The sequence below is a fragment of the Somniosus microcephalus genome, chromosome 30 (genome assembly GCF_052327205.1).
Source record: "Somniosus microcephalus isolate GS21.2 chromosome 30, FLI_Smic_1.0, whole genome shotgun sequence".
Taxonomy (NCBI): domain Eukaryota; kingdom Metazoa; phylum Chordata; class Chondrichthyes; order Squaliformes; family Somniosidae; genus Somniosus; species Somniosus microcephalus.
Window position 1 is genome coordinate 38,512,178 of NC_141016.1, and position 27,141 is coordinate 38,539,318.

At 68.7% G+C, this 27,141-nt stretch overlaps 1 protein-coding gene across 2 annotated transcripts in view; it reads right to left on the reverse strand.

The window, feature by feature from the left end:
* Positions 1-27,141, reverse strand: part of hk2 (hexokinase 2) — a 130,391-nt gene that overhangs the window by 21,303 nt on the left and 81,947 nt on the right. For both annotated transcript variants that reach the window (XM_085971349.1, XM_085971350.1), the window contains 3 exons: positions 26,951-27,046; positions 25,009-25,108; positions 20,782-20,965 (listed from right to left, as the gene is read on the reverse strand). In XM_085971349.1, the coding sequence (XP_085827475.1) occupies positions 20,782-20,965; positions 25,009-25,108; positions 26,951-27,046 (380 nt within the window). The remainder of the gene's footprint in view (positions 1-20,781; positions 20,966-25,008; positions 25,109-26,950; positions 27,047-27,141) is intronic.

Sequence of the window (27,141 nt, forward strand, 5' to 3'; positions counted from 1 at the left end):
GCGGGGGGAGTCGGTGAGAGCGGGGGGAGTCGGTGAGAGCGGGGGGAGTCGGGGAGACGGGGGGAGTCGGGGAGACGGGGGAGTCGGGGGGAGCGGGGGGAGTCGGTGAGAGCGGAGGGAGTCGGTGAGAGCGGGGGGAGTCGGGGAGACGGGGGAGTCGGCGAGAGCGGGGGGAGTCGGGGAGACGGGGGGGAGTCGGCGAGAGCGGGGGGAGTCGGCGAGAGCGGGGGGAGTCGGTGAGACGGGGGAGAGTCGGCGAGAGCGGGCGGAGTCGGTGAGAGCGGGGGGAGTCGGTGAGAGCGGGGGGAGTCGGGGAGAGCGGGGGGAGTCGGGGAGAGCGGGGGGGAGTCGGCGAGAGCGGGGGGAGTCGGTGAGAGCGGGGGGAGTCGGGGGGAGCGGGGGGAGTCGGGGAGAGCGGGGGGAGTCGGTGAGACGGGGGGGAGTCGGCGAGAGCGGGGGGGAGTCGGTGAGACGGGGGGGAGTCGGTGAGACAGGGGGGAGTCGGCGAGAGCGGGGGGAGTCGGGGAGACGGGGGGGAGTCGGCGAGAGCGGGGGGGAGTCGGCGAGAGCGGGGGGAGTCGGCGAGAGCGGGGAGAGTCGGGGGGAGCGGGGGGAGTCGGGGAGAGCGGGGGGAGTCGGGGAGAGCGGGGGGAGTCGGCGAGAGCGGGGGGAGTCGGGGAGAGCCGGGGGAGTCGGAGAGAGAGGGGGGAGTCGGCGAGAGCAGGGGGAGTCGGTGAGAGCGGGGGGTGTCGGCGAGAGCGGGGGGAGTCGGCGAGAGCGGGGGGAGTCGGCGAGAGCGGGGGGAGTCGGGGAGACGGGGGGAGTCGGGGAGACGGGGGAGTCGGCGAGAGCGGGGGGAGTCGGCGAGAGCAGGGGGAGTCGGCGAGAGCGGGGGGAGTCGGCGAGAGCGGGGGGAGTCGGAGAGAGCGGGGGGAGTCGGTGAGAGCGGGGGGAGTCGGTGAGAGCGGGGGGAGTCGGGGAGAGCGGGGGGATTCTGTGAGAGCGGGGGGAGTCGGGGAGACGGGGGGAGTCGGGGAGACGGGGGAGTCGGGGGGAGCGGGGGGAGTCGGCGAGAGCGGGGGGAGTCGGCGAGAGCGGGGGGAGTCGGCGAGAGCGGGGGGAGTCGGCGAGAGCGGGGGGAGTCGGGGAGAGCGGGGGGAGTCGGTGAGAGCGGGGGGAGTCGGTGAGAGCCAGGGGAGTCGGTGAGAGCGGGGGGAGTCGGGGAGAGCGGGGGGAGTCGGTGAGAGCAGGGGGAGTCGGGGAGAGCGGGGGGAGTCGGGGAGAGCGGGGGGAGTCGGTGAGAGCGGGGGGAGTCGGGGAGAGCGGGGGGAGTCGGCGAGAGCGGGGGGAGTCCGTGAGAGCGGGGGGAGTCGGGGAGACGGGGGGAGTCAGGGAGACGGGGGAGTCGGCGAGAGCGGGGGGAGTGGCGAGAGCGGGGGGAGTCGGCGAGAGCGGGGGGAGTCGGCGAGAGCGGGGGGAGTCGGCGAGAGCGGGGGGAGTCGGTGAGAGCGGGGGGAGTCGGGGAGAGCGGGGGGAGTCGGTGAGACGGGGGGGAGTCGGTGAGACGGGGGGGAGTCGGCGAGAGCGGGGGGAGTCGGTGAGACGGGGGGGAGTCGGCGAGAGCGGGGGGGAGTCGGCGAGAGCGGGGGGAGTCGGTGAGAGCGGGGGGAGTCGGTGAGAGCGGGGAGAGTCGGGGGGAGCGGGGGGAGTCGGGGAGAGCGGGGGGAGTCGGTGAGAGCGGGGGGAGTCGGCGAGAGCGGGGGGAGTCGGTGAGAGCGGGGGGAGTCGGCGAGAGCGGGGTGAGTCGGCGAGAGCGGGGGGAGTCGGTGAGAGCGGGGGGAGTCGGTGAGAGCGGGGGGAGTCGGGGAGACGGGGGAGTCGGGGGCAGCGGGGGGAGTCGGCGAGAGCGGGGGGAGAAGGCGAGAGCGGGGGGAGTCGGCGAGAGCGGGGGGAGTCGGCGAGAGCGGGGGGAGTCGGTGAGAGCGGGGGGAGTCGGGGAGAGCGGGGGGAGTCGGTGAGAGCGGGGGGAGTCGGGGATAGCGGGGGGAGTCGGGTAGAGAGCGGGGGGAGTCAGTGAGAGCGGGGGGAGTCGGGGAGACGGGGGGAGTCCGGGAGACGGGGGAGTCGGCGAGAGCGGGGGGAGTCGGCGAGAGCGGGGGGAGTCGGCGAGAGCGGGGGGAGTCGGCGAGAGCGGGGGGAGTCGGTGAGAGCGGGGGGAGTCGGGGAGAGCGGGGGGAGTCGGGGAGACGGGAGGGAGTCAGTGAGAGCGGGGGGAGTCGGGGAGACGGGGGGAGTCGGGGAGACGGGGGAGTCGGGGGGAGCGGGGGGAGTCGGTGAGAGCGGAGGGAGTCGGTGAGAGCGGGGGGAGTCGGCGAGAGCGGGGGGAGTCGGCGAGAGCGGGGGGAGTCGGTGAGAGCGGGGGGAGTCGGTGAGAGCGGGGGGAGTCGGTGTGAGCGGGGAGAGTCGGTGAGAGCGGGGGGAGTCGGTGAGAGCGGGGGGAGTCGGTGAGAGCGGGGGGAGTCGGTGAGAGCGGGGGGAGTCGGGGAGACGGGGGGAGTCGGGGAGACGGGGGAGTCGGGGGGAGCGGGGGGAGTCGGTGAGAGCGGAGGGAGTCGGTGAGAGCGGGGGGAGTCGGGGAGACGGGGGAGTCGGCGAGAGCGGGGGGAGTCGGGGAGACGGGGGGGAGTCGGCGAGAGCGGGGGGAGTCGGCGAGAGCGGGGGGAGTCGGTGAGACGGGGGAGAGTCGGCGAGAGCGGGCGGAGTCGGTGAGAGCGGGGGGAGTCGGTGAGAGCAGGGGGAGTCGGGGAGAGCGGGGGGAGTCGGGGAGAGCGGGGGGGAGTCGGCGAGAGCGGGGGGAGTCGGTGAGAGCGGGGGGAGTCGGGGGGAGCGGGGGGAGTCGGGGAGAGCGGGGGGAGTCGGTGAGACGGGGGGGAGTCGGCGAGAGCGGGGGGGAGTCGGTGAGACGGGGGGGAGTCGGTGAGACAGGGGGGAGTCGGCGAGAGCGGGGGGAGTCGGGGAGACGGGGGGGAGTCGGCGAGAGCGGGGGGGAGTCGGCGAGAGCGGGGGGAGTCGGCGAGAGCGGGGAGAGTCGGGGGGAGCGGGGGGAGTCGGGGAGAGCGGGGGGAGTCGGGGAGAGCGGGGGGAGTCGGCGAGAGCGGGGGGAGTCGGGGAGAGCCGGGGGAGTCGGAGAGAGAGGGGGGAGTCGGCGAGAGCAGGGGGAGTCGGTGAGAGCGGGGGGTGTCGGCGAGAGCGGGGGGAGTCGGCGAGAGCGGGGGGAGTCGGCGAGAGCGGGGGGAGTCGGCGAGAGCGGGGGGAGTCGGTGAGACGGGGGAAGTCGGCGAGAGCGGGGGGAGTCGGCGAGAGCGGGGGGAGTCGGGGAGAGCGGGGGGAGTCGGCGAGAGCGGGGGGAGTCGGCGAGAGCGGGGGGAGTCGGGGACAGCGGGGGGAGTCGGGGACAGCGGGGGGAGTCGGCGAGAGCGGGGCGAGTCGGTGAGAGCGGGGCGAGTCGGTGAGACGGGGCGAGTCGGGGAGACGGGGGAGTCAGGGGGAGCGGGGCGAGTCGGTGAGAGCGGGGGGAGTCGGCGAGAGCGGGGGGAGTCGGCGAGAGCGGGGGGAGTCGGCGAGAGCGGGGGGAGTCGGCGAGAGCAGGGGGAGTCGGCGAGAGCGGGGAGAGTCGGGGAGAGCGGGGGGAGTCGGCGAGAGCGGGGGGAGTCGGCGAGAGCGGGGGGAGTCGTTGAGAGCGGGGGGAGTCGGGGAGAGCGGGGGGAGTCGGTGAGAGCGGGGGGAGTCGGTGTGAGCGGGGGGAGTCGGTGAGAGCGGGGGGAGTCGGTGAGAGCGGGGGGAGTCGGTGTGAGCGGGGGAGTCGGTGAGAGCGGGGGGAGTCGGTGAGAGCGGGGGGGAGTCGGGGAGAGCGGGGGGAGTCGGTGAGAGCGGGGGGAGTCGGGGAGAGCGGGGGGAGTCGGGGAGACGGGGGGAGTCGGGGAGACGGGGGAGTCGGGGGGAGCGGGGGGAGTCGGTGAGAGCGGGGGGAGTCGGTGAGAGCGGGGGGAGTCGGGGAGACGGGGGAGTCGGCGAGAGCGGGGGGAGTCGGGGAGACGGGAGGGAGTCGGCGAGAGCGGGGGGAGTCGGTGAGAGCGGGGGGAGTCGGCGAGAGCGGGGGGAGTCGGTGAGACGGGGGGAGTCAGCGAGAGCGGGGGGAGTCGGCGAGAGCGGGGGGAGTCGGTGAGAGCGGGGGGAGCCGGCGAGAGCGGGGGGAGTCGGTGAGAGCGGGGCGAGTCGGTGAGACGGGGCGAGTCGGGGGAGTCAGGGGGAGCGGGGCGAGTCGGTGAGAGCGGTGGGAGTCGGCGAGAGCGGGGGGAGTCGGCGAGAGCGGGGGGAGTCGGTGAGAGCGGGGGGAGTCGGGGGGAGCGGGGGGAGTCGGTGAGAGCGGGGGGAGTCGGGGAGAGCGGGGGGAGTCGGGGAGACGGGGGGAGTCGGGGAGACGGGGGAGTCGGGGGGAGCGGGGGGAGTCGGTGAGAGCGGGGGGAGTCGGTGAGAGCGGGGGGAGTTGGGGAGACGGGGGAGTCGGCGAGAGCGGGGGGAGTCGGGGAGACGGGAGGGAGTCGGCGAGAGCGGGGGGAGTCGGTGAGAGCGGGGGGAGTCGGCGAGAGCGGGGGGAGTCGGTGAGACGGGGGGAGTCAGCGAGAGCGGGGGGAGTCGGCGAGAGCGGGGGGAGTCGGTGAGAGCGGGGGGAGCCGGCGAGAGCGGGGGGAGTCGGTGAGAGCGGGGCGAGTCGGTGAGAGCGGGGGGAGTCGGGGAGTCGGCGAGAGCGGGGGGAGTCGGCGAGAGCGGGGGGAGTCGGCGAGAGCCGGGGGAGTCGGCGAGAGCGGGGGGAGTCGGCGAGAGCGGGGGGAGTCGGCGAGAGCGGGTGGAGTCGGTGAGAGCGGGGGGAGTCGGGGAGAGCGGGGGGAGTCGGTGAGAGCGGGGGGAGTCGGGGAGAGCGGGGGGAGTCGGGGAGAGCGGGGGGAGTCCGTGAGAGCGGGGGGAGTCGGGGAGACGGGGGAGTCGGCGAGAGCAGGGGGAGTCGGCGAGAGCGGGGGGAGTCGGCGAGAGCAGGGGGAGTCGGCGAGAGCGGGGGGAGTCGGCGAGAGCGGGGGGAGTCGGAGAGAGCGGGGGGAGTCGGTGAGAGCGGGGGGAGTCGGTGAGAGCGGGGGGAGTCGGGGAGAGCGGGGGGAGTCGGGGAGAGCGGGGGGAGTCTGTGAGAGCGGGGGGAGTCGGGGAGACGGGGGGAGTCGGGGAGACGGGGGAGTCGGGGGGAGCGGGGGGAGTCGGCGAGAGCGGGGGGAGTCGGCGAGAGCGGGGGGAGTCGGCGAGAGCGGGGGGAGTCGGCGAGAGCGGGGGGAGTCGGGGAGAGCGGGGGGAGTCGGTGAGAGCGGGGGGAGTCGGTGAGAGCCAGGGGAGTCGGTGAGAGCGGGGGGAGTCGGGGAGAGCGGGGGGAGTCGGTGAGAGCGGGGGGAGTCGGGGAGAGCGGGGGGAGTCGGGGAGAGCGGGGGGAGTCGGTGAGAGCGGGGGGAGTCGGGGAGAGCGGGGGGAGTCGGCGAAGCGGGGGGAGTCCGTGAGAGCGGGGGGAGTCGGGGAGACGGGGGGAGTCAGGGAGACGGGGGAGTCGGCGAGAGCGGGGGGAGTCGGCGAGAGCGGGGGGAGTCGGCGAGAGCGGGGGGAGTCGGCGAGAGCGGGGGGAGTCGGCGAGAGCGGGGGGAGTCGGCGAGAGCGGGGGGAGTCGGGGAGAGCGGGGGGAGTCGGTGAGACGGGGGGGAGTCGGTGAGACGGGGGGGAGTCGGCGAGAGCGGGGGGAGTCGGTGAGACGGGGGGGAGTCGGCGAGAGCGGGGGGGAGTCGGCGAGAGCGGGGGGAGTCGGTGAGAGCGGGGAGAGTCGGGGGGAGCGGGGGGAGTCGGGGAGAGCGGGGGGAGTCGGTGAGAGCGGGGGGAGTCGGCGAGAGCGGGGGGAGTCGGTGAGAGCGGGGGGAGTCGGCGAGAGCGGGGTGAGTCGGCGAGAGCGGGGGGAGTCGGTGAGAGCGGGGGGAGTCGGTGAGAGCGGGGGGAGTCGGGGAGACGGGGGAGTCGGGGGCAGCGGGGGGAGTCGGCGAGAGCGGGGGGAGAAGGCGAGAGCGGGGGGAGTCGGCGAGAGCGGGGGGAGTCGGCGAGAGCGGGGGGAGTCGGTGAGAGCGGGGGGAGTCGGGGAGAGCGGGGGGAGTCGGTGAGAGCGGGGGGAGTCGGGGATAGCGGGGGGAGTCGGGTAGAGAGCGGGGGGAGTCAGTGAGAGCGGGGGGAGTCGGGGAGACGGGGGGAGTCGGGGAGACGGGGGAGTCGAGGGGAGTCGGCGAGAGCGGGGGGAGTCGGCGAGAGCGGGGGGAGTCGGCGAGAGCGGGGGGAGTCGGCGAGAGCGGGGGGAGTCGGCGAGAGCGGGGGGAGTCGGTGAGAGCGGGGGGAGTCGGGGAGAGCGGGGGGAGTCGGGGAGACGGGAGGGAGTCAGTGAGAGCGGGGGGAGTCGGGGAGACGGGGGGAGTCGGGGAGACGGGGGAGTCGGGGGGAGCGGGGGGAGTCGGTGAGAGCGGAGGGAGTCGGTGAGAGCGGGGGGAGTCGGCGAGAGCGGGGGGAGTCGGCGAGAGCGGGGGGAGTCGGTGAGAGCGGGGGGAGTCGGTGAGAGCGGGGGGAGTCGGTGTGAGCGGGGGGAGTCGGTGAGAGCGGGGGGAGTCGGTGAGAGCGGGGGGAGTCGGTGTGAGCGGGGAGAGTCGGTGAGAGCGGGGGGAGTTGGTGAGAGCGGGGGGAGTCGGTGAGAGCGGGGGGAGTCGGTGAGAGCGGGGGGAGTCGGGGAGAGCGGGGGGAGTCGGGGAGACGGGGGGAGTCGGGGAGACGGGGGAGTCGGGGGGAGCGGGGGGAGTCGGTGAGAGCGGGGGGAGTCGGTGAGAGCGGGGGGAGTCGGGGAGACGGGGGAGTCGGCGAGAGCGGGGGGAGTCGGGGAGACGGGGGGGAGTCGGCGAGAGCGGGGGGAGTCGGCGAGAGCGGGGGGAGTCGGTGAGACGGGGGAGAGTCGGCGAGAGCGGGCGGAGTCGGTGAGAGCGGGGGGAGTCGGTGAGAGCGGGGGGAGTCGGGGAGAGCGGGGGGAGTCGGGGAGAGCGGGGGGGAGTCGGCGAGAGCGGGGGGAGTCGGTGAGAGCGGGGGGAGTCGGGGGGAGCGGGGGGAGTCGGGGAGAGCGGGGGGAGTCGGAGAGACGGGGGGGAGTCGGCGAGAGCGGGGGGGAGTCGGTGAGACGGGGGGGAGTCGGTGAGACGGGGGGGAGTCGGCGAGAGCGGGGGGAGTCGGGGAGACGGGGGGGAGTCGGCGAGAGCGGGGGGGAGTCGGCGAGAGCGGGGGGAGTCGGCGAGAGCGGGGAGAGTCGGGGGGAGCGGGGGGAGTCGGGGAGAGCGGGGGGAGTCGGTGAGAGCGGGGGGAGTCGGCGAGAGCGGGGGGAGTCGGGGGAGTCGGAGAGAGAGGGGGGAGTCGGCGAGAGCAGGGGGAGTCGGTGAGAGCGGGGGGTGTCGGCGAGAGCGGGGGGAGTCGGCGAGAGCGGGGGGAGTCGGCGAGAGCGGGGGGAGTCGGCGAGAGCGGGGGGAGTCGGTGAGACGGGGGAAGTCGGCGAGAGCGGGGGGAGTCGGCGAGAGCGGGGGGAGTCGGGGAGAGCGGGGGGAGTCGGCGAGAGCGGGGGGAGTCGGCGAGAGCGGGGGGAGTCGGGGACAGCGGGGGGAGTCGGCGAGAGCGGGGCGAGTCGGTGAGAGCGGGGCGAGTCGGTAAGACGGGGCGAGTCGGGGAGACGGGGGAGTCAGGGGGAGCGGGGCGAGTCGGTGAGAGCGGGGGGAGTCGGCGAGAGCGGGGGGAGTCGGCGAGAGCGGGGGGAGTCGGCGAGAGCGGGGGGAGTCGGCGAGAGCAGGGGGAGTCGGCGAGAGCGGGGAGAGTCGGGGAGAGCGGGGGGAGTCGGCGAGAGCGGGGGGAGTCGGCGAGAGCGGGGGGAGTCGTTGAGAGCGGGGGGAGTCGGGGAGAGCGGGGGGAGTCGGTGAGAGCGGGGGGAGTCGGTGTGAGCGGGGGGAGTCGGTGAGAGCGGGGGGAGTCGGTGAGAGCGGGGGGAGTCGGGGAGAGCGGGGGGAGTCGGGGAGAGCGGGGGGGAGTCGGCGAGAGCGGGGGGAGTCGGTGAGAGCGGGGGGAGTCGGGGAGAGCGGGGGGAGTCGGTGAGACGGGGGGGAGTCGGCGAGAGCGGGGGGGGAGTCGGTGAGACGGGGGGGAGTCGGTGAGACGGGGGGGAGTCGGCGAGAGCGGGGGGAGTCGGCGAGAGCGGGGGGAGTCGGCGAGAGCGGGGGGAGTCGGCGAGAGCAGGGGGAGTCGGCGAGAGCGGGGAGAGTCGGGGAGAGCGGGGGGAGTCGGCGAGAGCGGGGGGAGTCGGCGAGAGCGGGGGGAGTCGTTGAGAGCGGGGGGAGTCGGGGAGAGCGGGGGGAGTCGGTGAGAGCGGGGGGAGTCGGTGTGAGCGGGGGGAGTCGGTGAGAGCGGGGGGAGTCGGTGAGAGCGGGGGGAGTCGGTGTGAGCGGGGGAGTCGGTGAGAGCGGGGGGAGTCGGTGAGAGCGGGGGGAGTCGGGGAGAGCGGGGGGAGTCGGTGAGAGCGGGGGGAGTCGGGGAGAGCGGGGGGAGTCGGGGAGACGGGGGGAGTCGGGGAGACGGGGGAGTCGGGGGGAGCGGGGGGAGTCGGTGAGAGCGGGGGGAGTCGGTGAGAGCGGGGGGAGTCGGGGAGACGGGGGAGTCGGCGAGAGCGGGGGGAGTCGGGGAGACGGGAGGGAGTCGGCGAGAGCGGGGGGAGTCGGTGAGAGCGGGGGGAGTCGGCGAGAGCGGGGGGAGTCGGTGAGACGGGGGGAGTCAGCGAGAGCGGGGGGAGTCGGCGAGAGCGGGGGGAGTCGGTGAGAGCGGGGGGAGCCGGCGAGAGCGGGGGGAGTCGGTGAGAGCGGGGCGAGTCGGTGAGACGGGGCGAGTCGGGGAGACGGGGGAGTCAGGGGGAGCGGGGCGAGTCGGTGAGAGCGGTGGGAGTCGGCGAGAGCGGGGGGAGTCGGCGAGAGCGGGGGGAGTCGGTGAGAGCGGGGGGAGTCGGGGGGAGCGGGGGGAGTCGGTGAGAGCGGGGGGAGTCGGGGAGAGCGGGGGGAGTCGGGGAGACGGGGGGAGTCGGGGAGACGGGGGAGTCGGGGGGAGCGGGGGGAGTCGGTGAGAGCGGGGGGAGTCGGTGAGAGCGGGGGGAGTTGGGGAGACGGGGGAGTCGGCGAGAGCGGGGGGAGTCGGGGAGACGGGAGGGAGTCGGCGAGAGCGGGGGGAGTCGGTGAGAGCGGGGGGAGTCGGCGAGAGCGGGGGGAGTCGGTGAGACGGGGGGAGTCAGCGAGAGCGGGGGGAGTCGGCGAGAGCGGGGGGAGTCGGTGAGAGCGGGGGGAGCCGGCGAGAGCGGGGGGAGTCGGTGAGAGCGGGGCGAGTCGGTGAGAGCGGGGGGAGTCGGGGAGTCGGCGAGAGCGGGGGGAGTCGGCGAGAGCGGGGGGAGTCGGCGAGAGCCGGGGGAGTCGGCGAGAGCGGGGGGAGTCGGCGAGAGCGGGGGGAGTCGGCGAGAGCGGGTGGAGTCGGTGAGAGCGGGGGGAGTCGGGGAGAGCGGGGGGAGTCGGTGAGAGCGGGGGGAGTCGGGGAGAGCGGGGGGAGTCGGGGAGAGCGGGGGGAGTCCGTGAGAGCGGGGGGAGTCGGGGAGACGGGGGAGTCGGCGAGAGCGGGGGGAGTCGGCGAGAGCAGGGGGAGTCGGCGAGAGCGGGGGGAGTCGGCGAGAGCGGGGGGAGTCGGAGAGAGCGGGGGGAGTCGGTGAGAGCGGGGGGAGTCGGTGAGAGCGGGGGGAGTCGGGGAGAGCGGGGGGAGTCGGGGAGAGCGGGGGGAGTCTGTGAGAGCGGGGGGAGTCGGGGAGACGGGGGGAGTCGGGGAGACGGGGGAGTCGGGGGGAGCGGGGGGAGTCGGCGAGAGCGGGGGGAGTCGGCGAGAGCGGGGGGAGTCGGCGAGAGCGGGGGGAGTCGGCGAGAGCGGGGGGAGTCGGGGAGAGCGGGGGGAGTCGGTGAGAGCGGGGGGAGTCGGTGAGAGCCAGGGGAGTCGGTGAGAGCGGGGGGAGTCGGGGAGAGCGGGGGGAGTCGGTGAGAGCGGGGGGAGTCGGGGAGAGCGGGGGGAGTCGGGGAGAGCGGGGGGAGTCGGTGAGAGCGGGGGGAGTCGGGGAGAGCGGGGGGAGTCGGCGAAGCGGGGGGAGTCCGTGAGAGCGGGGGGAGTCGGGGAGACGGGGGGAGTCAGGGAGACGGGGGAGTCGGCGAGAGCGGGGGGAGTCGGCGAGAGCGGGGGGAGTCGGCGAGAGCGGGGGGAGTCGGCGAGAGCGGGGGGAGTCGGCGAGAGCGGGGGGAGTCGGCGAGAGCGGGGGGAGTCGGGGAGAGCGGGGGGAGTCGGTGAGACGGGGGGGAGTCGGTGAGACGGGGGGGAGTCGGCGAGAGCGGGGGGAGTCGGTGAGACGGGGGGGAGTCGGCGAGAGCGGGGGGGAGTCGGCGAGAGCGGGGGGAGTCGGTGAGAGCGGGGAGAGTCGGGGGGAGCGGGGGGAGTCGGGGAGAGCGGGGGGAGTCGGTGAGAGCGGGGGGAGTCGGCGAGAGCGGGGGGAGTCGGTGAGAGCGGGGGGAGTCGGCGAGAGCGGGGTGAGTCGGCGAGAGCGGGGGGAGTCGGTGAGAGCGGGGGGAGTCGGTGAGAGCGGGGGGAGTCGGGGAGACGGGGGAGTCGGGGGCAGCGGGGGGAGTCGGCGAGAGCGGGGGGAGAAGGCGAGAGCGGGGGGAGTCGGCGAGAGCGGGGGGAGTCGGCGAGAGCGGGGGGAGTCGGTGAGAGCGGGGGGAGTCGGGGAGAGCGGGGGGAGTCGGTGAGAGCGGGGGGAGTCGGGGATAGCGGGGGGAGTCGGGTAGAGAGCGGGGGGAGTCAGTGAGAGCGGGGGGAGTCGGGGAGACGGGGGGAGTCGGGGAGACGGGGGAGTCGAGGGGAGTCGGCGAGAGCGGGGGGAGTCGGCGAGAGCGGGGGGAGTCGGCGAGAGCGGGGGGAGTCGGCGAGAGCGGGGGGAGTCGGCGAGAGCGGGGGGAGTCGGGGAGAGCGGGGGGAGTCGGGGAGACGGGAGGGAGTCAGTGAGAGCGGGGGGAGTCGGGGAGACGGGGGGAGTCGGGGAGACGGGGGAGTCGGGGGGAGCGGGGGGAGTCGGTGAGAGCGGAGGGAGTCGGTGAGAGCGGGGGGAGTCGGCGAGAGCGGGGGGAGTCGGCGAGAGCGGGGGGAGTCGGTGAGAGCGGGGGGAGTCGGTGAGAGCGGGGGGAGTCGGTGTGAGCGGGGGGAGTCGGTGAGAGCGGGGGGAGTCGGTGAGAGCGGGGGGAGTCGGTGTGAGCGGGGAGAGTCGGTGAGAGCGGGGGGAGTTGGTGAGAGCGGGGGGAGTCGGTGAGAGCGGGGGGAGTCGGTGAGAGCGGGGGGAGTCGGGGAGAGCGGGGGGAGTCGGGGAGACGGGGGGAGTCGGGGAGACGGGGGAGTCGGGGGGAGCGGGGGGAGTCGGTGAGAGCGGGGGGAGTCGGTGAGAGCGGGGGGAGTCGGGGAGACGGGGGAGTCGGCGAGAGCGGGGGGAGTCGGGGAGACGGGGGGGAGTCGGCGAGAGCGGGGGGAGTCGGCGAGAGCGGGGGGAGTCGGTGAGACGGTGAGAGTCGGCGAGAGCGGGCGGAGTCGGTGAGAGCGGGGGGAGTCGGTGAGAGCGGGGGGAGTCGGGGAGAGCGGGGGGAGTCGGGGAGAGCGGGGGGGAGTCGGCGAGAGCGGGGGGAGTCGGTGAGAGCGGGGGGAGTCGGGGGGAGCGGGGGGAGTCGGGGAGAGCGGGGGGAGTCGGAGAGACGGGGGGGAGTCGGCGAGAGCGGGGGGGAGTCGGTGAGACGGGGGGGAGTCGGTGAGACGGGGGGGAGTCGGCGAGAGCGGGGGGAGTCGGGGAGACGGGGGGGAGTCGGCGAGAGCGGGGGGGAGTCGGCGAGAGCGGGGGGAGTCGGCGAGAGCGGGGAGAGTCGGGGGGAGCGGGGGGAGTCGGGGAGAGCGGGGGGAGTCGGTGAGAGCGGGGGGAGTCGGCGAGAGCGGGGGGAGTCGGGGAGAGCCGGGGGAGTCGGAGAGAGAGGGGGGAGTCGGCGAGAGCAGGGGGAGTCGGTGAGAGCGGGGGGTGTCGGCGAGAGCGGGGGGAGTCGGCGAGAGCGGGGGGAGTCGGCGAGAGCGGGGGGAGTCGGCGAGAGCGGGGGGAGTCGGTGAGACGGGGGAAGTCGGCGAGAGCGGGGGGAGTCGGCGAGAGCGGGGGGAGTCGGGGAGAGCGGGGGGAGTCGGCGAGAGCGGGGGGAGTCGGCGAGAGCGGGGGGAGTCGGGGACAGCGGGGGGAGTCGGCGAGAGCGGGGCGAGTCGGTGAGAGCGGGGCGAGTCGGTGAGACGGGGCGAGTCGGGGAGACGGGGGAGTCAGGGGGAGCGGGGCGAGTCGGTGAGAGCGGGGGGAGTCGGCGAGAGCGGGGGGAGTCGGCGAGAGCGGGGGGAGTCGGCGAGAGCGGGGGGAGTCGGCGAGAGCAGGGGGAGTCGGCGAGAGCGGGGAGAGTCGGGGAGAGCGGGGGGAGTCGGCGAGAGCGGGGGGAGTCGGCGAGAGCGGGGGGAGTCGTTGAGAGCGGGGGGAGTCGGGGAGAGCGGGGGGAGTCGGTGAGAGCGGGGGGAGTCGGTGTGAGCGGGGGGAGTCGGTGAGAGCGGGGGGAGTCGGTGAGAGCGGGGGGAGTCGGGGAGAGCGGGGGGAGTCGGGGAGAGCGGGGGGGAGTCGGCGAGAGCGGGGGGAGTCGGTGAGAGCGGGGGGAGTCGGGGGGAGTCGGGGAGAGCGGGGGGAGTCGGTGAGACGGGGGGGAGTCGGCGAGAGCGGGGGGGAGTCGGTGAGACGGGGGGGAGTCGGTGAGACGGGGGGGAGTCGGCGAGAGCGGGGGGAGTCGGGGAGACGGGGGGGAGTCGGCGAGAGCGGGGGGAGTCGGCGAGAGCGGGGGGAGTCGGCGAGAGCGGGGAGAGTCGGGGGGAGCGGGGGGAGTCGGGGAGAGCGGGGGGAGTCGGTGAGAGCGGGGGGAGTCGGCGAGAGCGGGGGGAGTCGGGGAGAGCCGGGGGAGTCGGAGAGAGAGGGGGGAGTCGGCGAGAGCAGGGGGAGTCGGTGAGAGCGGGGGGTGTCGGCGAGAGCGGGGGGAGTCGGCGAGAGCGGGGGGAGTCGGCGAGAGCGGGGGGAGTCGGTGAGACGGGGGAAGTCGGCGAGAGCGGGGGGAGTCGGCGAGAGCGGGGGGAGTCGGGGAGAGCGGGGGGAGTCGGCGAGAGCGGGGGGAGTCGGCGAGAGCGGGGGGAGTCGGGGACAGCGGGGGGAGTCGGCGAGAGCGGGGCGAGTCGGTGAGAGCGGGGCGAGTCGGTGAGACGGGGCGAGTCGGGGAGACGGGGGAGTCAGGGGGAGCGGGGCGAGTCGGTGAGAGCGGGGGGAGTCGGCGAGAGCGGGGGGAGTCGGCGAGAGCGGGGGGAGTCGGCGAGAGCGGGGGGAGTCGGCGAGAGCAGGGGGAGTCGGCGAGAGCGGGGAGAGTCGGGGAGAGCGGGGGGAGTCGGCGAGAGCGGGGGGAGTCGGCGAGAGCGGGGGGAGTCGTTGAGAGCGGGGGGAGTCGGGGAGAGTCGGTGAGAGCGGGGGGAGTCGGTGTGAGCGGGGGGAGTCGGTGAGAGCGGGGGGAGTCGGTGAGAGCGGGGGGAGTCGGTGTGAGCGGGGGAGTCGGTGAGAGCGGGGGGAGTCGGTGAGAGCGGGGGGAGTCGGGGAGAGCGGGGGGAGTCGGTGAGAGCGGGGGGAGTCGGGGAGAGCGGGGGGAGTCGGGGAGACGGGGGAGTCGGGGGGAGCGGGGGGAGTCGGTGAGAGCGGGGGGAGTCGGTGAGAGCGGGGGGAGTCGGGGAGACGGGGGAGTCGGCGAGAGCGGGGGGAGTCGGGGAGACGGGAGGGAGTCGGCGAGAGCGGGGGGAGTCGGTGAGAGCGGGGGGAGTCGGCGAGAGCGGGGGGAGTCGGTGAGACGGGGGGAGTCAGCGAGAGCGGGGGGAGTCGGCGAGAGCGGGGGGAGTCGGTGAGAGCGGGGGGAGCCGGCGAGAGCGGGGGGAGTCGGTGAGAGCGGGGCGAGTCGGTGAGACGGGGCGAGTCGGGGAGACGGGGGAGTCAGGGGGAGCGGGGCGAGTCGGTGAGAGCGGTGGGAGTCGGCGAGAGCGGGGGGAGTCGGCGAGAGCGGGGGGAGTCGGTGAGAGCGGGGGGAGTCGGGGGGAGCGGGGGGAGTCGGTGAGAGCGGGGGGAGTCGGGGAGAGCGGGGGGAGTCGGGGAGACGGGGGGAGTCGGGGAGACGGGGGAGTCGGGGGGAGCGGGGGGAGTCGGTGAGAGCGGGGGGAGTCGGTGAGAGCGGGGGGAGTTGGGGAGACGGGGGAGTCGGCGAGAGCGGGGGGAGTCGGGGAGACGGGAGGGAGTCGGCGAGAGCGGGGGGAGTCGGTGAGAGCGGGGGGAGTCGGCGAGAGCGGGGGGAGTCGGTGAGACGGGGGGAGTCAGCGAGAGCGGGGGGAGTCGGCGAGAGCGGGGGGAGTCGGTGAGAGCGGGGGGAGCCGGCGAGAGCGGGGGGAGTCGGTGAGAGCGGGGCGAGTCGGTGAGACGGGGCGAGTCGGGGAGACGGGGGAGTCAGGGGGAGCGGGGCGAGTCGGTGAGAGCGGTGGGAGTCGGCGAGAGCGGGGGGAGTCGGCGAGAGCGGGGGGAGTCGGTGAGAGCGGGGGGAGTCGGGGGGAGCGGGGGGAGTCGGGGAGAGCGGGGGGAGTCGGCGAGAGCGGGGGGAGTCGGTGAGACGGGGGAGTCAGCGAGAGCGGGGGGAGTCGGGGGAGTCAGGGGGAGCGGGGGGAGTCGGTGAGAGCGGGGGGAGTCGGCGAGAGCGGGGGGAGTCAGCGAGAGCGGGGGGAGTCGGTGAGAGCGGGGGGAGCGGGGGGAGTCGGGGAGAGCCGGGGGAGTCGGTGAGAGAGGGGGGAGTCGGCGAGAGCGGGGGGAGTCGATGAGAGCGGGGGGAGTCGGCGAGAGCGGGGGGAGTCGGCGAGAGCGGGGGGAGTCGGTGAGACGGGGGGAGTCAGTGAGAGCGGGGGGAGTCGGCGAGAGCGGGGGGAGTCGGTGAGAGCGGGGGAGTCGGCGAGAGCGGGGGGAGTCGGCGAGAGCGGGGGGAGTCGGGGAGAGCGGGGGGAGTCGGCGAGAGCGGGGGGAGTCGGTGAGAGCGGGGCGAGTCGGTGAGACGGGGCGAGTCGGGGAGACGGGGGAGTCAGGGGGAGCGGGGCGAGTCGGTGAGAGCGGGGGGAGTCGGCGAGAGCGGGGGGAGTCGGCGAGAGCGGGGGGAGTCGGCGAGAGCGGGGGGAGTCGGTGAGAGCGGGGGGAGTCGGGGAGAGCGGGGTGAGTCGGTGAGAGCGGGGGGAGTCGGTGAGAGCGGGGGGAGTCGGTGAGAGCGGGGGGAGTCAGGGAGAGCGGGGGGAGTCGGTGAGAGCGGGGGGAGTCGGGGAGAGCGGGGGGAGTCGGGGAGAGCGGGGGGAGTCAGTGAGAGCGGGGGGAGTCGGGGAGACGGGGGGGAGTCAGTGAGAGCGGGGGGAGTCGGGGAGATGGGGGAGTCGGGGAGACGGGGGAGTCGGGGGGAGCGGGGGGAGTCGGCGAGAGCGGGGGGAGTCGGCGAGAGCGGGGGGAGTCGGCGATAGCGGGGGGAGCCGGCGAGAGCGGGGGGAGTCGGTGAGAGCGGGGGGAGTCGGGGAGAGCGGGGGGAGTGGGTGAGAGCGGGGGGAGTCGGGGAGAGCGGGGGGAGTCGGGGAGAGCGGGGGGAGTCGGCGAGAGCGGGGGGAGTCGGCGAGAGCGGGGGGAGTCGGCGAGAGCCGGGGGAGTCGGCGAGAGCGGGGGGAGTCGGCGAGAGCGGGGGGAGTCGGCGAGAGCGGGTGGAGTCGGTGAGAGCGGGGGGAGTCGGGGAGAGCGGGGGGAGTCGGTGAGAGCGGGGGGAGTCGGGGAGAGCGGGGGGAGTCGGGGAGAGCGGGGGGAGTCCGTGAGAGCGGGGGGAGTCGGGGAGACGGGGGGAGTCGGGGAGACGGGGGAGTCGGCGAGAGCGGGGGGAGTCGGCGAGAGCGGGGGGAGTCGGCGAGAGCGGGGGGAGTCGGCGAGAGCGGGGGGAGTCGGCGAGAGCGGGGGGAGTCGGCGAGAGCGGGGGGAGTCGGGGAGAGCGGTGGGAGTCGGTGAGAGCGGGGGGAGTCGGGGAGAGCGGGGGGAGTCGGGGAGAGCGGGGGGAGTCAGTGAGAGCGGGGGGAGTCGGGGAGACGGGGGGAGTCGGGGAGACGGGGGAGTCGGGGGGAGCGGGGGGAGTCGGCGAGAGCGGGGGGAGTCGGCGAGAGCGGGTGGAGTCGGCGAGAGCGGGGGGAGTCGGCGAGAGCGGGGGGAGTCGGCGAGAGCGGGGGGAGTCGGCGAGAGCGGGGGGAGTCGGGGAGAGCGGGGGGAGTCGGTGAGAGCGGGGTGAGTCGGTGAGAGCGAGGGGAGTCGGTGAGAGCGGGGGGAGTCGGGGAGAGCGGGGGGAGTCGGTGAGAGCGGGGGGAGTCGGGGAGAGCGGGGGGAGTCGGGGAGAGCGGGGGGAGTCGGTGAGAGCGGGGGGAGTCGGTGAGAGCGGGGGGAGTCGGGGAGACGGGGGGGAGTCAGTGAGAGCGGGGGAGGTCGGGGAGACGGGGGGAGTCGGGGAGACGGGGGAGTCGGGGGGAGCGGGGGGAGTCGGTGAGAGCGGAGGGAGTCGGTGAGAGCGGGGGGAGTCAGCTAGAGCGGGGGGAGTCGGCGAGAGCGGGGGGAGTCGGTGAGAGCGGGGGGAGTCGGGGAGAGCGGGGGGAGTCAGTGAGAGCGGGGGGAGTCGGGGAGACGGGGGGGAGTCAGTGAGAGCGGGGGGAGTCGGGGAGACGGGGGGAGTCGGGGAGACGGGGGAGTCGGGGGGAGCGGGGGGAGTCGGCGAGAGCGGGGGGAGTCGGCGAGAGCGGGGGGAGTCGGCGAGAGCGGGGGGAGTCGGGGAGAGCGGGGGGAGTCGGTGAGAGCGGGGGGAGTCGGGGAGAGCGGGGGGAGTCGGCGAGAGCGGGGGGAGTCGGCGAGAGCGGGGGGAGTCGGCGAGAGCGGGGGGAGTCGGCGAGAGCGGGGGGAGTCGGCGAGAGCGGGGGGAGTCGGGGAGAGCGGGGGGAGTCGGGGAGAGCGGGGGGAGTCGGTGAGAGCGGGGGGAGTCGGGGAGACGGGGGGAGTCAGGGGGAGCGGGGGGAGTCGGCGAGAGCGGGGGGAGTCGGCGAGAGCGGGGGGAGTCGGCGAGAGCGGGGGGAGTCGGGGAGAGCGGGGGGAGTCGGTGAGAGCGGGGGGAGTCGGGGAGAGCGGGGGGAGTCGGGGAGAGCGGGGGGAGTCGGTGAGAGCGGGGGGAGTCGGTGAGAGCGGGGGGAGTCGGGGAGACGGGGGGAGTCGGGGAGACGGGGGAGTCGGCGGGAGCGGGGGGAGTCGGCGAGAGCGGGGGGAGTCGGCGAGAGCGGGGGGAGTCGGCGAGAGCGGGGGGAGCCGGCGAGAGCGGGGGGAGTCGGTGAGAGCGGGGGGAGTCGGGGAGAGCGGGGGGAGTCGGTGAGAGCGGGGGGAGTCGGTGAGAGCGAGGGGAGTCGGTGAGAGCGGGGGGAGTCGGGGAGAGCGGGGGGAGTCGGTGAGAGCGGGGGGATTCGGGGAGAGCGGGGGGAGTCGGGGAGAGCAGGGGGAGTCAGTGAGAGCGGGGGGAGTCGGGGAGACGGGGGGGAGTCAGTGAGAGCGGGGGGAGTCGGGGAGACGGGGAGAGTCGGGGAGGCGGGGAGAGTCGGGGAGACGGGGGAGTCGGGGGGAGCGGGGGGAGTCGGTGAGAGCGGGGGGAGTCGGCGAGAGCGGGGGGAGTCGGTGAGAGCGGGGGGAGTCGGGGAGAGCGGGGGGAGTTGGTGAGAGCGGGGGGAGTCGGTGAGAGCGGGGGGAGTCGGTGAGAGCGGGGGGAGTCGGGGAGAGCGGGGGGAGTCGGTGAGAGCGGGGGGAGTCGGGGAGAGCGAGTGAGAGCGGGGGGAGTTGGGGAGACGGGGGGAGTCGGGGAGATGGGGGAGTCGGGGGGAGCGGGGGGAGTCGGTGAGAGCGGGGGGAGTCGGTGAGAGCGGGGGGAGTCGGGGAGACGGGGGAGTCGGCGAGAGCGGGGGGAGTCGGGGAGACGGGGGGGAGTCAGAGAGAGCGAGGGGAGTCGGTGAGAGCGGGGGGAGTCGGCGAGAGCGGGGGGAGTCGGCGAGAGCGGGGGGAGTCGGCGAGAGCGGGGGGAGTCGGTGAGACGGGGGGGAGTCGGCGAGAGCGGGGGGAGTCGGTGAGAGCTGGGGGAGTTGGTGAGAGCGGGGGGAGTCGGGGAGAGCGGGGGGAGTCGGCGAGAGCGGGGGGAGTCGGGGGGAGCGGGGGGAGTCGGCGAGAGCGGGGGGAGTCGGCGAGAGCGGGGGCAGTCGGTGAGACGGGGGGGAGTCGGCGAGAGCGGGGGGAGTCGGCGAGAGCGGGGGGAGTCGGGGGGAGCGGGGGGAGTCGGCGAGAGCGGGGGGAGTCGGCGAGAGCGGGGGGAGTCGGGGGGAGCGGGGGGAGTCGGCGAGAGCGGGGGGAGTCGGTGAGAGCGGGGGGAGTCGGGGAGAGTCGGTGAGAATAGGGGAGTCGGTGAGAGCGGGGGGAGTCGGGGGGAGCGGGGGGAGTCGGGGGGAGCCGGGGGGAGTCGGTGAGAATAGGGGAGTCGGTGAGAGCGGGGGGAGTCAGGGGGAGCGGGGGGAGTCGGGGAGAGTCGGTGAGAATAGGGGAGTCGGTGAGAGTGGGGGGAGTCAGGGGGAGCGGGGGGAGTCGGGGGGAGTCGGGGAGAGTCGGGGGGAGTCGGGGGGAGTCGGTGAGAATAGGGGAGTCGGTGAGAGCGGGGGGAATCGGTGAGAATGGAGGTTGCTGGCCATCAATTAGAAACAATGGCCTAGAAATTCACTATGGCCCCGCCAGCTGGCTAGCGCCCAAAAGTTAGCACTGGGCGCGGAGCCATTTGGGACCGTCAGATATTCACTTTTTGCGCCCCAAGTCGGAACCGGGCGCTATTCCAGGGTGTGCCCGACCCCGCTTGGGGCGCTGAAACTGAATTTCAGCGCTCTAGGCGCCGCTGCGCCACCCGCTGCGGAGCGGCAGGCCTCCTCCTTCTCTTAAGGGGGAGGTGCCTGCAACGGGGAGATCGCCGCTGGATAGTGCCGGCAAATGAGCCCGGCACCACGGAGAAGTGCCGGGTTCGCAGAAAGCAGCCGGCAATGCCGCGGGGGGCAGGGGGGGCGTGGAGGAGGCCGGGGAAGGAGGTGCGGGCAGTCGGCCGCCGAAAAAGCGGCCGGCCGCACATCCACCTTAAAGCGCCCCACTAAGGCTACAGTACGGCCCCGTTTTCAGAACGCTGTTCGCGGCCGCTGCGGAAGAGGCGGCCGCAACTAAATATGGGTATCGGGCCGGTATCGGGGCGGAACCGGGGCACTGCGCACACCGATGACGTCATCGGTGCCGGCGCAGCGCTAACGGCTGCCGCCGCCATTACCGCTGCGCTGAATATCAGCGCAAACTCCTGTATTGGCGCAGAAGCCCTCTTTAGGCGGTAACTGGCCGCAAAGCTGGCGGCGCCTTACTGAATTTCTAGGCCAATGTGTTTGACGGGTTGATGAGGCCATTGAGCAAGACAATGGTCTTCTCTTGTTCAATGGCCTTCTTCTCTCCCCATATCATTCCCTCGTCTTCTGAAGGCACCAACTATTGTGAGGGTGTGGCTCCAAAAGTGTTCAACAATCTTTAGGACCTCAACCAAGTGGCCTAGTGTGTGAGCCCAGGCAGTGAGTGTTAGTGGGCTATTCAACTGCGCATGGCATTATAGCTGAGCCTGATCAGCTTCTCACCCAACATACACACACGGAGAATCAATACTGTAGGGCTAAAGACCTTTATTCCGTGGACTAAAGGTGGAGCTCCTGTCTTGCAGGGGTTTGTGTGGACGAATGTTTCCAGCTTAGCCAGAATTACCAACGATAATAGATCAATTCCACTTCAGTTGGAATCATTTTGTCCCCACAGTCAGCTTCAATCAGGAGCAGAACGGGACTTCTTTGGGATGAAGGGACAATGAGGGGATTGAGGGGGGTGATTGGGTGTTCTGCTTTTTATTAATATGCCATCTCAGAGCAGTGCTGTCAAACTGCTGTCCAATTACTTGCAACATATTTGAGAGATTGTCTTTTTAAAATTTCCTCCCATTTTCTTCCCTCCTTTCCTGAAGGGTCTGTCTCGTGCTGCTGTTTGGATCCTGGTGACCTTCCACCAACTCCCCCCAAGCAACTATTCTTCATGTAGCAGCGCCTCGTCAGTTATTCAACCAAGGGGTGCATAATAACCAAACCCAACCATGTGACATCCACACATTCCATACTTTCCAGCTGGACTCACCGGATGGCCAGCAGGAATCCTGGAAAGCTCCAGCTGGTTTCGCCTATCTAGCACAGCAGTGCTGCAGCATATCTGTTACCTCACCACCGACTCACTCAGCACAGAGAGGGACTTGGTCCCATTGGGAGTTGGGGTTTGTGCTCCCTGGAGTCACCATACTCTACCTCTGCTTGCCGGGATTCATTGAAAGTTTATCCACTTCTCGGTCGAATTCCGTCCTGATGTCGTCCAAGCAGCCATTGTCACCAAACGCTCCCCACTCCATATTAACACACATCCTTCCTTCATCTCCTTCGACCATCTCCACATTCTTCATCTCCTCCATGTAGCAGGCATTGCAGCCAGTTCCTGAGACAAGAAACCCACAGTGCAAACAACTCAACACCAGGCAAGCTTTGGAAATCATTAAGGGAAACAACAACATCAACAACTTGCATTTATATAGTGCCTTTAACATAATAAAATGTCCCAAGGCGCTTCACAGGAGCGATTATCAGACCAAATTTAACACCAAGCCATATAAGGAGATATTAGGACAGGTGAAAGGGATAGGTTTTAAGGAGCTTCTTAAAGGAGGAAAGAGAGGTCGAGAGGTAGAGAGGTTTAGGGAGGGAATTCCAGAGCTTAGGACCTAGGCAACAGAAGGCACGACTGGCAATGAGGGAGTGATTAAAATCAGAGATGCGCAAGAGACCAGAATTGGAAGAGTATTGGCAGGTATCTCGAAGGATTGTGGGGCTGGAGGAGGTGACAGAGATAGGGAGGGGCGAGGCCATGGAGGGATTTGAAAACAAGGATGAGACTTTTAAAAGGGTGTTTTTTTGAGGAGGGGGTGATGACAGCAGATTTGAAGAGGAGGTGGACAGTACCTGAGGAGAGAGAACCGTTAACAATATCAGCGAACATGGGAGCCAGGAAGGGAAATTGGGTGGTTAGCAGTTTGGTGGGAATAGAGTCAAGGGAGCAGGAGTCAGGTCTCATGGACAAGATAAGCTCAGAGAGGGCATGAGGGGAGATCCTCAGAGAGGGCAGCTGAACTGTGACAGAGAAGTCCATGAGCTCCTCACACTTGTTGTTGGAGGTGAGGGTGGAGGAGGCAGGGAGAGGGGTTTAAGAAGACGGTTTGTAGTGGAGAAGGGAAGCCAGGGATTATCTTTGCATTCTAGGATGATCCTGGAATAGTGAGCAGTTTTGGCAGGCGAGAGCAGGACCCGACAGTGCTTTATGTGGTCCAGGCAGATCTGGCGATGAATGGCGAAACCAGTTGTCCGCCATAAACGTTCACATCTGCATCCCTTGGACTTAAGGGAGCAGAGATGAGGGCCGTACAAGAGGGATCGACCAGGGTGAGAGAGAGTAATGATTTTAATAGGGACAAGGACATCATAGGTGAAGGTGAGGGTGTGATTGAGCAGGTCGTTAGCGGTAGAAATGTCGTGGTGAATGGAGGGCCAAAGGCTGGACAGTTGGGAATGTAAAAGTGCAGTTGTAAGTGATTTGGGGGAGAGTTTTTTCCAGAGCCAGACATAGAAGGAAGTGGGGTTGGGAGGGGGAAGTTGGATGTGGGGTGGAGAGTGATACCAGGAAGTGATCAAAAATGGCCTTACCTGTGATCGGCATGATGGGAGTAGAGACGACAAGTAAGATGGCATGGTTGAGGTGGCGGTGAATATGGGTTGGGGAGTTTATATGGAGGGAGAGATTAAGGGAGGACAGGAGGGCAGTGAACTCAGAGGAAAGAGAACAAGATGAGTTGAGATGGAGGTTGAAATCACGGAGGATGAGAAGTCATTCAGTGCAGAAGTTGAGGGAGGAAAGCAGTGAAGATATCTCGGTGAGAAACTTGCCATGGTACTTGGGTGGGTGGTAGAGAACGAGAATTTTAAATGAGAGGTGAGAGGAGTGGAACAGGGTGAGATGCCCAAAGGAGGAGAAGGTGCCAGAGGAGTAGAGGGACAGACCACGTGTGATTTAGTGATAAGAGCCACACCGCCATCGTGGTGGTTTGGGCGAAGCAAGTGGTGGATGGTATAGCCAGACGGGGAGGCTTCATTAAGGAGGAAGATGGCATCACCCGTCAGCCAAGCTACCGTCAAGGCCATGATGCAATCATCCACAATAAGCTCATGGATGGCAAGGGCCTTGTTCACAAGTGAACGGACATTCGGGAGGGAGATGTGGAGAGGGGCAGTGATGGCTGATCCACTGGCAGAGTCCACAGGGTCAGCGCTGGGAGGGGCGAGTGGGATGGGAAGGAGGTTGATAAGATTAGCCCCCAGTGGGCGTGCTGGGTGGGAAGGTCAGCGAGAGAGTAGGATGGAGCAGTTGGGGTTGCATCTCATAAGGAGGCAGCTACAGGTGCCTCAATGGGCCCTGCGGACGATGCCAAGAGAGGTACAGAGGAGAGCTGTGGGCTTTTCTAAGAGGGAGTCAAGCCTGGGGGTCAAGCAGGAGAGCTGGAAGGTGGAGGAGTGTTGAAGGGTTGGCTCAGCGATTGGGGAGGGCAGAGTATTCGAGAGGGGAGAAATGAAAGGAGGTACGATGAAAGAGAGAGGGGCCTCGGAGGGGTAATGAGAAAAGAACAAGAAAGAGGGAGAAAAAAAGGGGTAATAGATGTGACTGGCTCGGGTCCAGAGCGTCAGCCAGAATGTGCATGCGAATGGACACAGGGAAACTCAAGTTATATAGGCCTGGTTACATAGCAAGATTAGCGTAGATATGTCCTGCTAATAAACAGGGAATAGAGAGGAGACAATAGGAGGGAGTCCAGAGTTAAAGACAGATAAAGTTGGTGAGATAAAGTTGACATCGGTAGGGTGGAGTCAGCATGGAGCATCGGCGAACTGCTGTCCAGGTTCGGAGACAGGTGTGGAGGGTGAGTGAGGCCTGAAGCTATTTGAAGGGTAGAGTATTGGAGGATGCACTATTGGAGGTATTTCCATGGGAATGGAGAGCCAGGGGGTGTGCAGAGTCGATCACGGGCAGAAAAACGGTGGCTAAGTTGGAGGTCACTATAAGATCCAGAGGGGGCAGAGACATGGACTTAGACCCAGGAAAGTGAATTTCTGGCCAGGAACCAGACTGTAGCTGAAGCTGAAAAACCAGTAGGACAAGTTCAGCGGGTAACAGCAGCGGTGGGGGATGGGCTGTAGGCTACACAAAGTTACTTTAAAACTTAAGCAACTGAATGGCAGATCAGATACACAGAAGCTGAGTTTTACAGTGTAGTCCAGTGGAGAAGCATAGCCTTGACTTCCAGAGAAGTCCAGGAATTTGAAAGCGAAATGGACAGTGGAAGGGAGGAGATTGGTGGAGAAAGGGCAAAGGATGGCCACAGATAACCAAGGGTAGAGGTGCAGGGCAAAGGAGCCCCCAGCGAGCTACCAGTGGCGTGGAAGGAATAACATTCTTAATACTGAATCCAGGAAGGGCGGAGGGAACATTAAATGTTGGGTGAGAAAATACCAACTGGAAATGGGTATATGGAACAGTCAGAATCAAGCAATGGGTAAATTGAGCATCTGGATGCAGAACGCAATTCAAGTGCATGTTCTAATATTGGAACTGGAGCTTCTCAGAATCACAGAATCCCCACAGTGCAGATAGAGGCCATTTCGGCCCATCGAGCCTGCACCGACACATATCCCACCCTATCCCCGTAACCCCATATATTTAATCCCCTAACACTAAGGGTCAATTTATCATAGCCAAATCAACCTAACCCGCACATCTTTGGACTGTGGGAGGAAACTGGAGCACCCGGAGAAAACCCACGCAGACACAGGGAGAATGTGCAAACTCCACACAGACAGTCGCCCGAGGCCAGATTTGAACCCGGGTCCCTGGTGCTGTGAGGCAACAGTGCTAACCACTATGCCACTGTGCCCCCCGTGCCACAGCTTCTGTCCTGTGTATATTGTTATAATCTAGTGATTGTCAGTCAGGTTTTCGGTAACTATGATGTTCAGCTTTAATGTACAAATTGGTATTGATCAGCAGCTCGACTCACTTTTATTCTCTCCCCCCACCCCCAATGGCCATGTTCACTGACCCCAGTGTGTTTTCTATCCAGCTGTTGGTATGCTGTGAACTGATGGGCTCCGAATGGCTCCCATGAACATTCCAGCATTTATCGATGGAACGCAGAACAGATAACCGACGAAAGCATAATTGATTTAAATAGCTCGAGGTGCCCTGGTCCTTGGAGCAGGCCACTTGTCCGGCATCTCAGTCAGGGAGCAGTGAACAGGGACAGAAATTAAAATAGGAAAAATCAATATGATTAGAACTTCAAAAAGTGAATGTTTACATCTCTCATTTAAGCTGAGACCGCGGTCAAGGCACCTCATCAAGAGCTGGAGCTTGAAGTTTAGTTTCTGACAAGTGCTCACCGACAATGAGGCCAACTTCACAAAAAGGATCATCATAGCCACAGGACATCATTGTTCCGACAGTGTCATTAACAATTGCCACGACATCCAAATCAAACTCCTGGGGATGAGTGGGGTAATGAAACAGAATCAGTTAGCAAAAGGTGCACTGCAATTCACTAACCATCGTGCTGAGTGTGCACAACCTCTGAAGAAACTACAGAAACACGAGCAGCAAAAGAGGTTTGGAATCTTCTTCCTCTTTCACACACTTATGGGCATTAATGAAACATACAGACCTCTGGAAATCAGATTCTATTCAGCTTACGTGATATGACCCTGAAACTGAAGCTTAGCCTTCATCGGAATACTGAGATGTGTTACAGAATATTTAAACATACTTCTGTGAATTTACACAGTGTATAAAACTTACTGGAGGACTGTGTTCAGTTCTGGGCACCGCGCCTCAGGGAGTGCAGCACCGATTCGCCAGAATGAGACCAGTGCTAAGAGTGTTGAGGTAGAGATCAGCCATGATCTAATTGAATGGCGGAACCTTGGTCCAAACACGGACAAAGGAGCTGAACTCCAGAGGTGAGGTGAGAGTGACTGCCCTTGACATCAAGGCAGCATTTGACCGAGTGTGGTATCAAGAAGCCCTAGTAAAACTGAAGTCAATGGGAATCGGGGGGAAAACGTTCCACTGGCTGGAGTCATACCTAGCATAAAGGAAGATGGTTGTGGTGGTTGGAGGCCAATCATCACAGCCCCAGGACATTGCTGCAGGAGTTCCTCAGGGCAGTGTCCTAGGCCCAACCACCTTCAGCTGCTTCATCAATGACCTTCCCTCCAACATAAGATCAGAAGTGAGGATAGTCGTTGATGACTGCACAGTGTTCAGTGCCATTCGCAACTCCTCAAATAATGAAGCAGTCCGTGCCCACATGCAGCAAGACCTGGACAACATTCAGGCTTGGGCTGATACGTGGCAGGTAATAATCTTGTCACACAAGTGCCAGTCAATGACCGTCTCCAACAAGAGAGAGTCTAGCCACCTCCCCTTGATATTCAATGGGATTACCATCGCCGAATCCACCACCATCAACATCCTGGGGGTCACCATTGACCAGAAACTTAGCTGGACCAGCCAAATAAATACTGTGGCTACAAGAGCAGGTCAGAGGCTGGGAATTCTGCGGTGAGTGACTCACCATCCTGACTCTCCAAAGTATTTCCACCATCTACAAGGCACAAGTTAGGAGTGTGATGGAATACTCTCCACTTGCCTGGATGAGTGCAGCTCCAACAACACTCAAGAAGCTCAACACCATCCAGGACAAAGCAGCCCGCCTGATTGGCACCCCATCCACTACCTTAAACATTCACTCCCTCCACCACCGGCGTACCGTGGCTGCAGTGTGTACCATCTATAAGATGCACTGCAGCAACTCGCCAAGGCTTCTTCGACAGCACCTCCCAAACCCGCGACCTCATCCACCTAGAAGGACAAGGGCAGCAAGCGCATGGGAACACCACCACCTCCAAGTTCCCCTCCAAGTCACACACCATACCGACTTAGAACTATATCGCCAATCCTTCATTGTTGCTGGGTCAAAATCCTGGAACTCCCTCCCTAACAGCACTGTGGGAGTACCTTCGTCACCACACGGACTGCAGCGGTTCAAGAAGGCAGCGCACCACCACCTTCTCAAGGGCATCTAGGGATGGGCAATAAATGCTGGCCTTGCCAGCGACGCCCACATCCCATGAACAAATAAAAAATAACAGGCTCGAGATGCTCAATGGCCTCCTCCTGTTCCTATTTACAGCAACATGTTTAATGGCACCTTTTCCATGTGTGTACTGACTGCAAGGTACTCTGAGCGGCAGGAAAATGGAGACACCCTGCACCCGACCGGCTTTGCACCACTGCCGAGCTGTGGTGAAACCATCATTTTCTTACCTCTCTCCTCTTGATGGCTTCTCGAAGGAGGTCAACAACATCTTCTCCCTCACAGCCAGTAGCTTTAAACCCTTTGGTCCATTTTAAAAGAATGCCCTGGAGGAGGTAAAGAGACAAAGATTGGTGATAGGGGAGCCACTGATTCACAGATAACCTTGCCTTGCACACTCCCCAAGTGGACATTGTGCCTC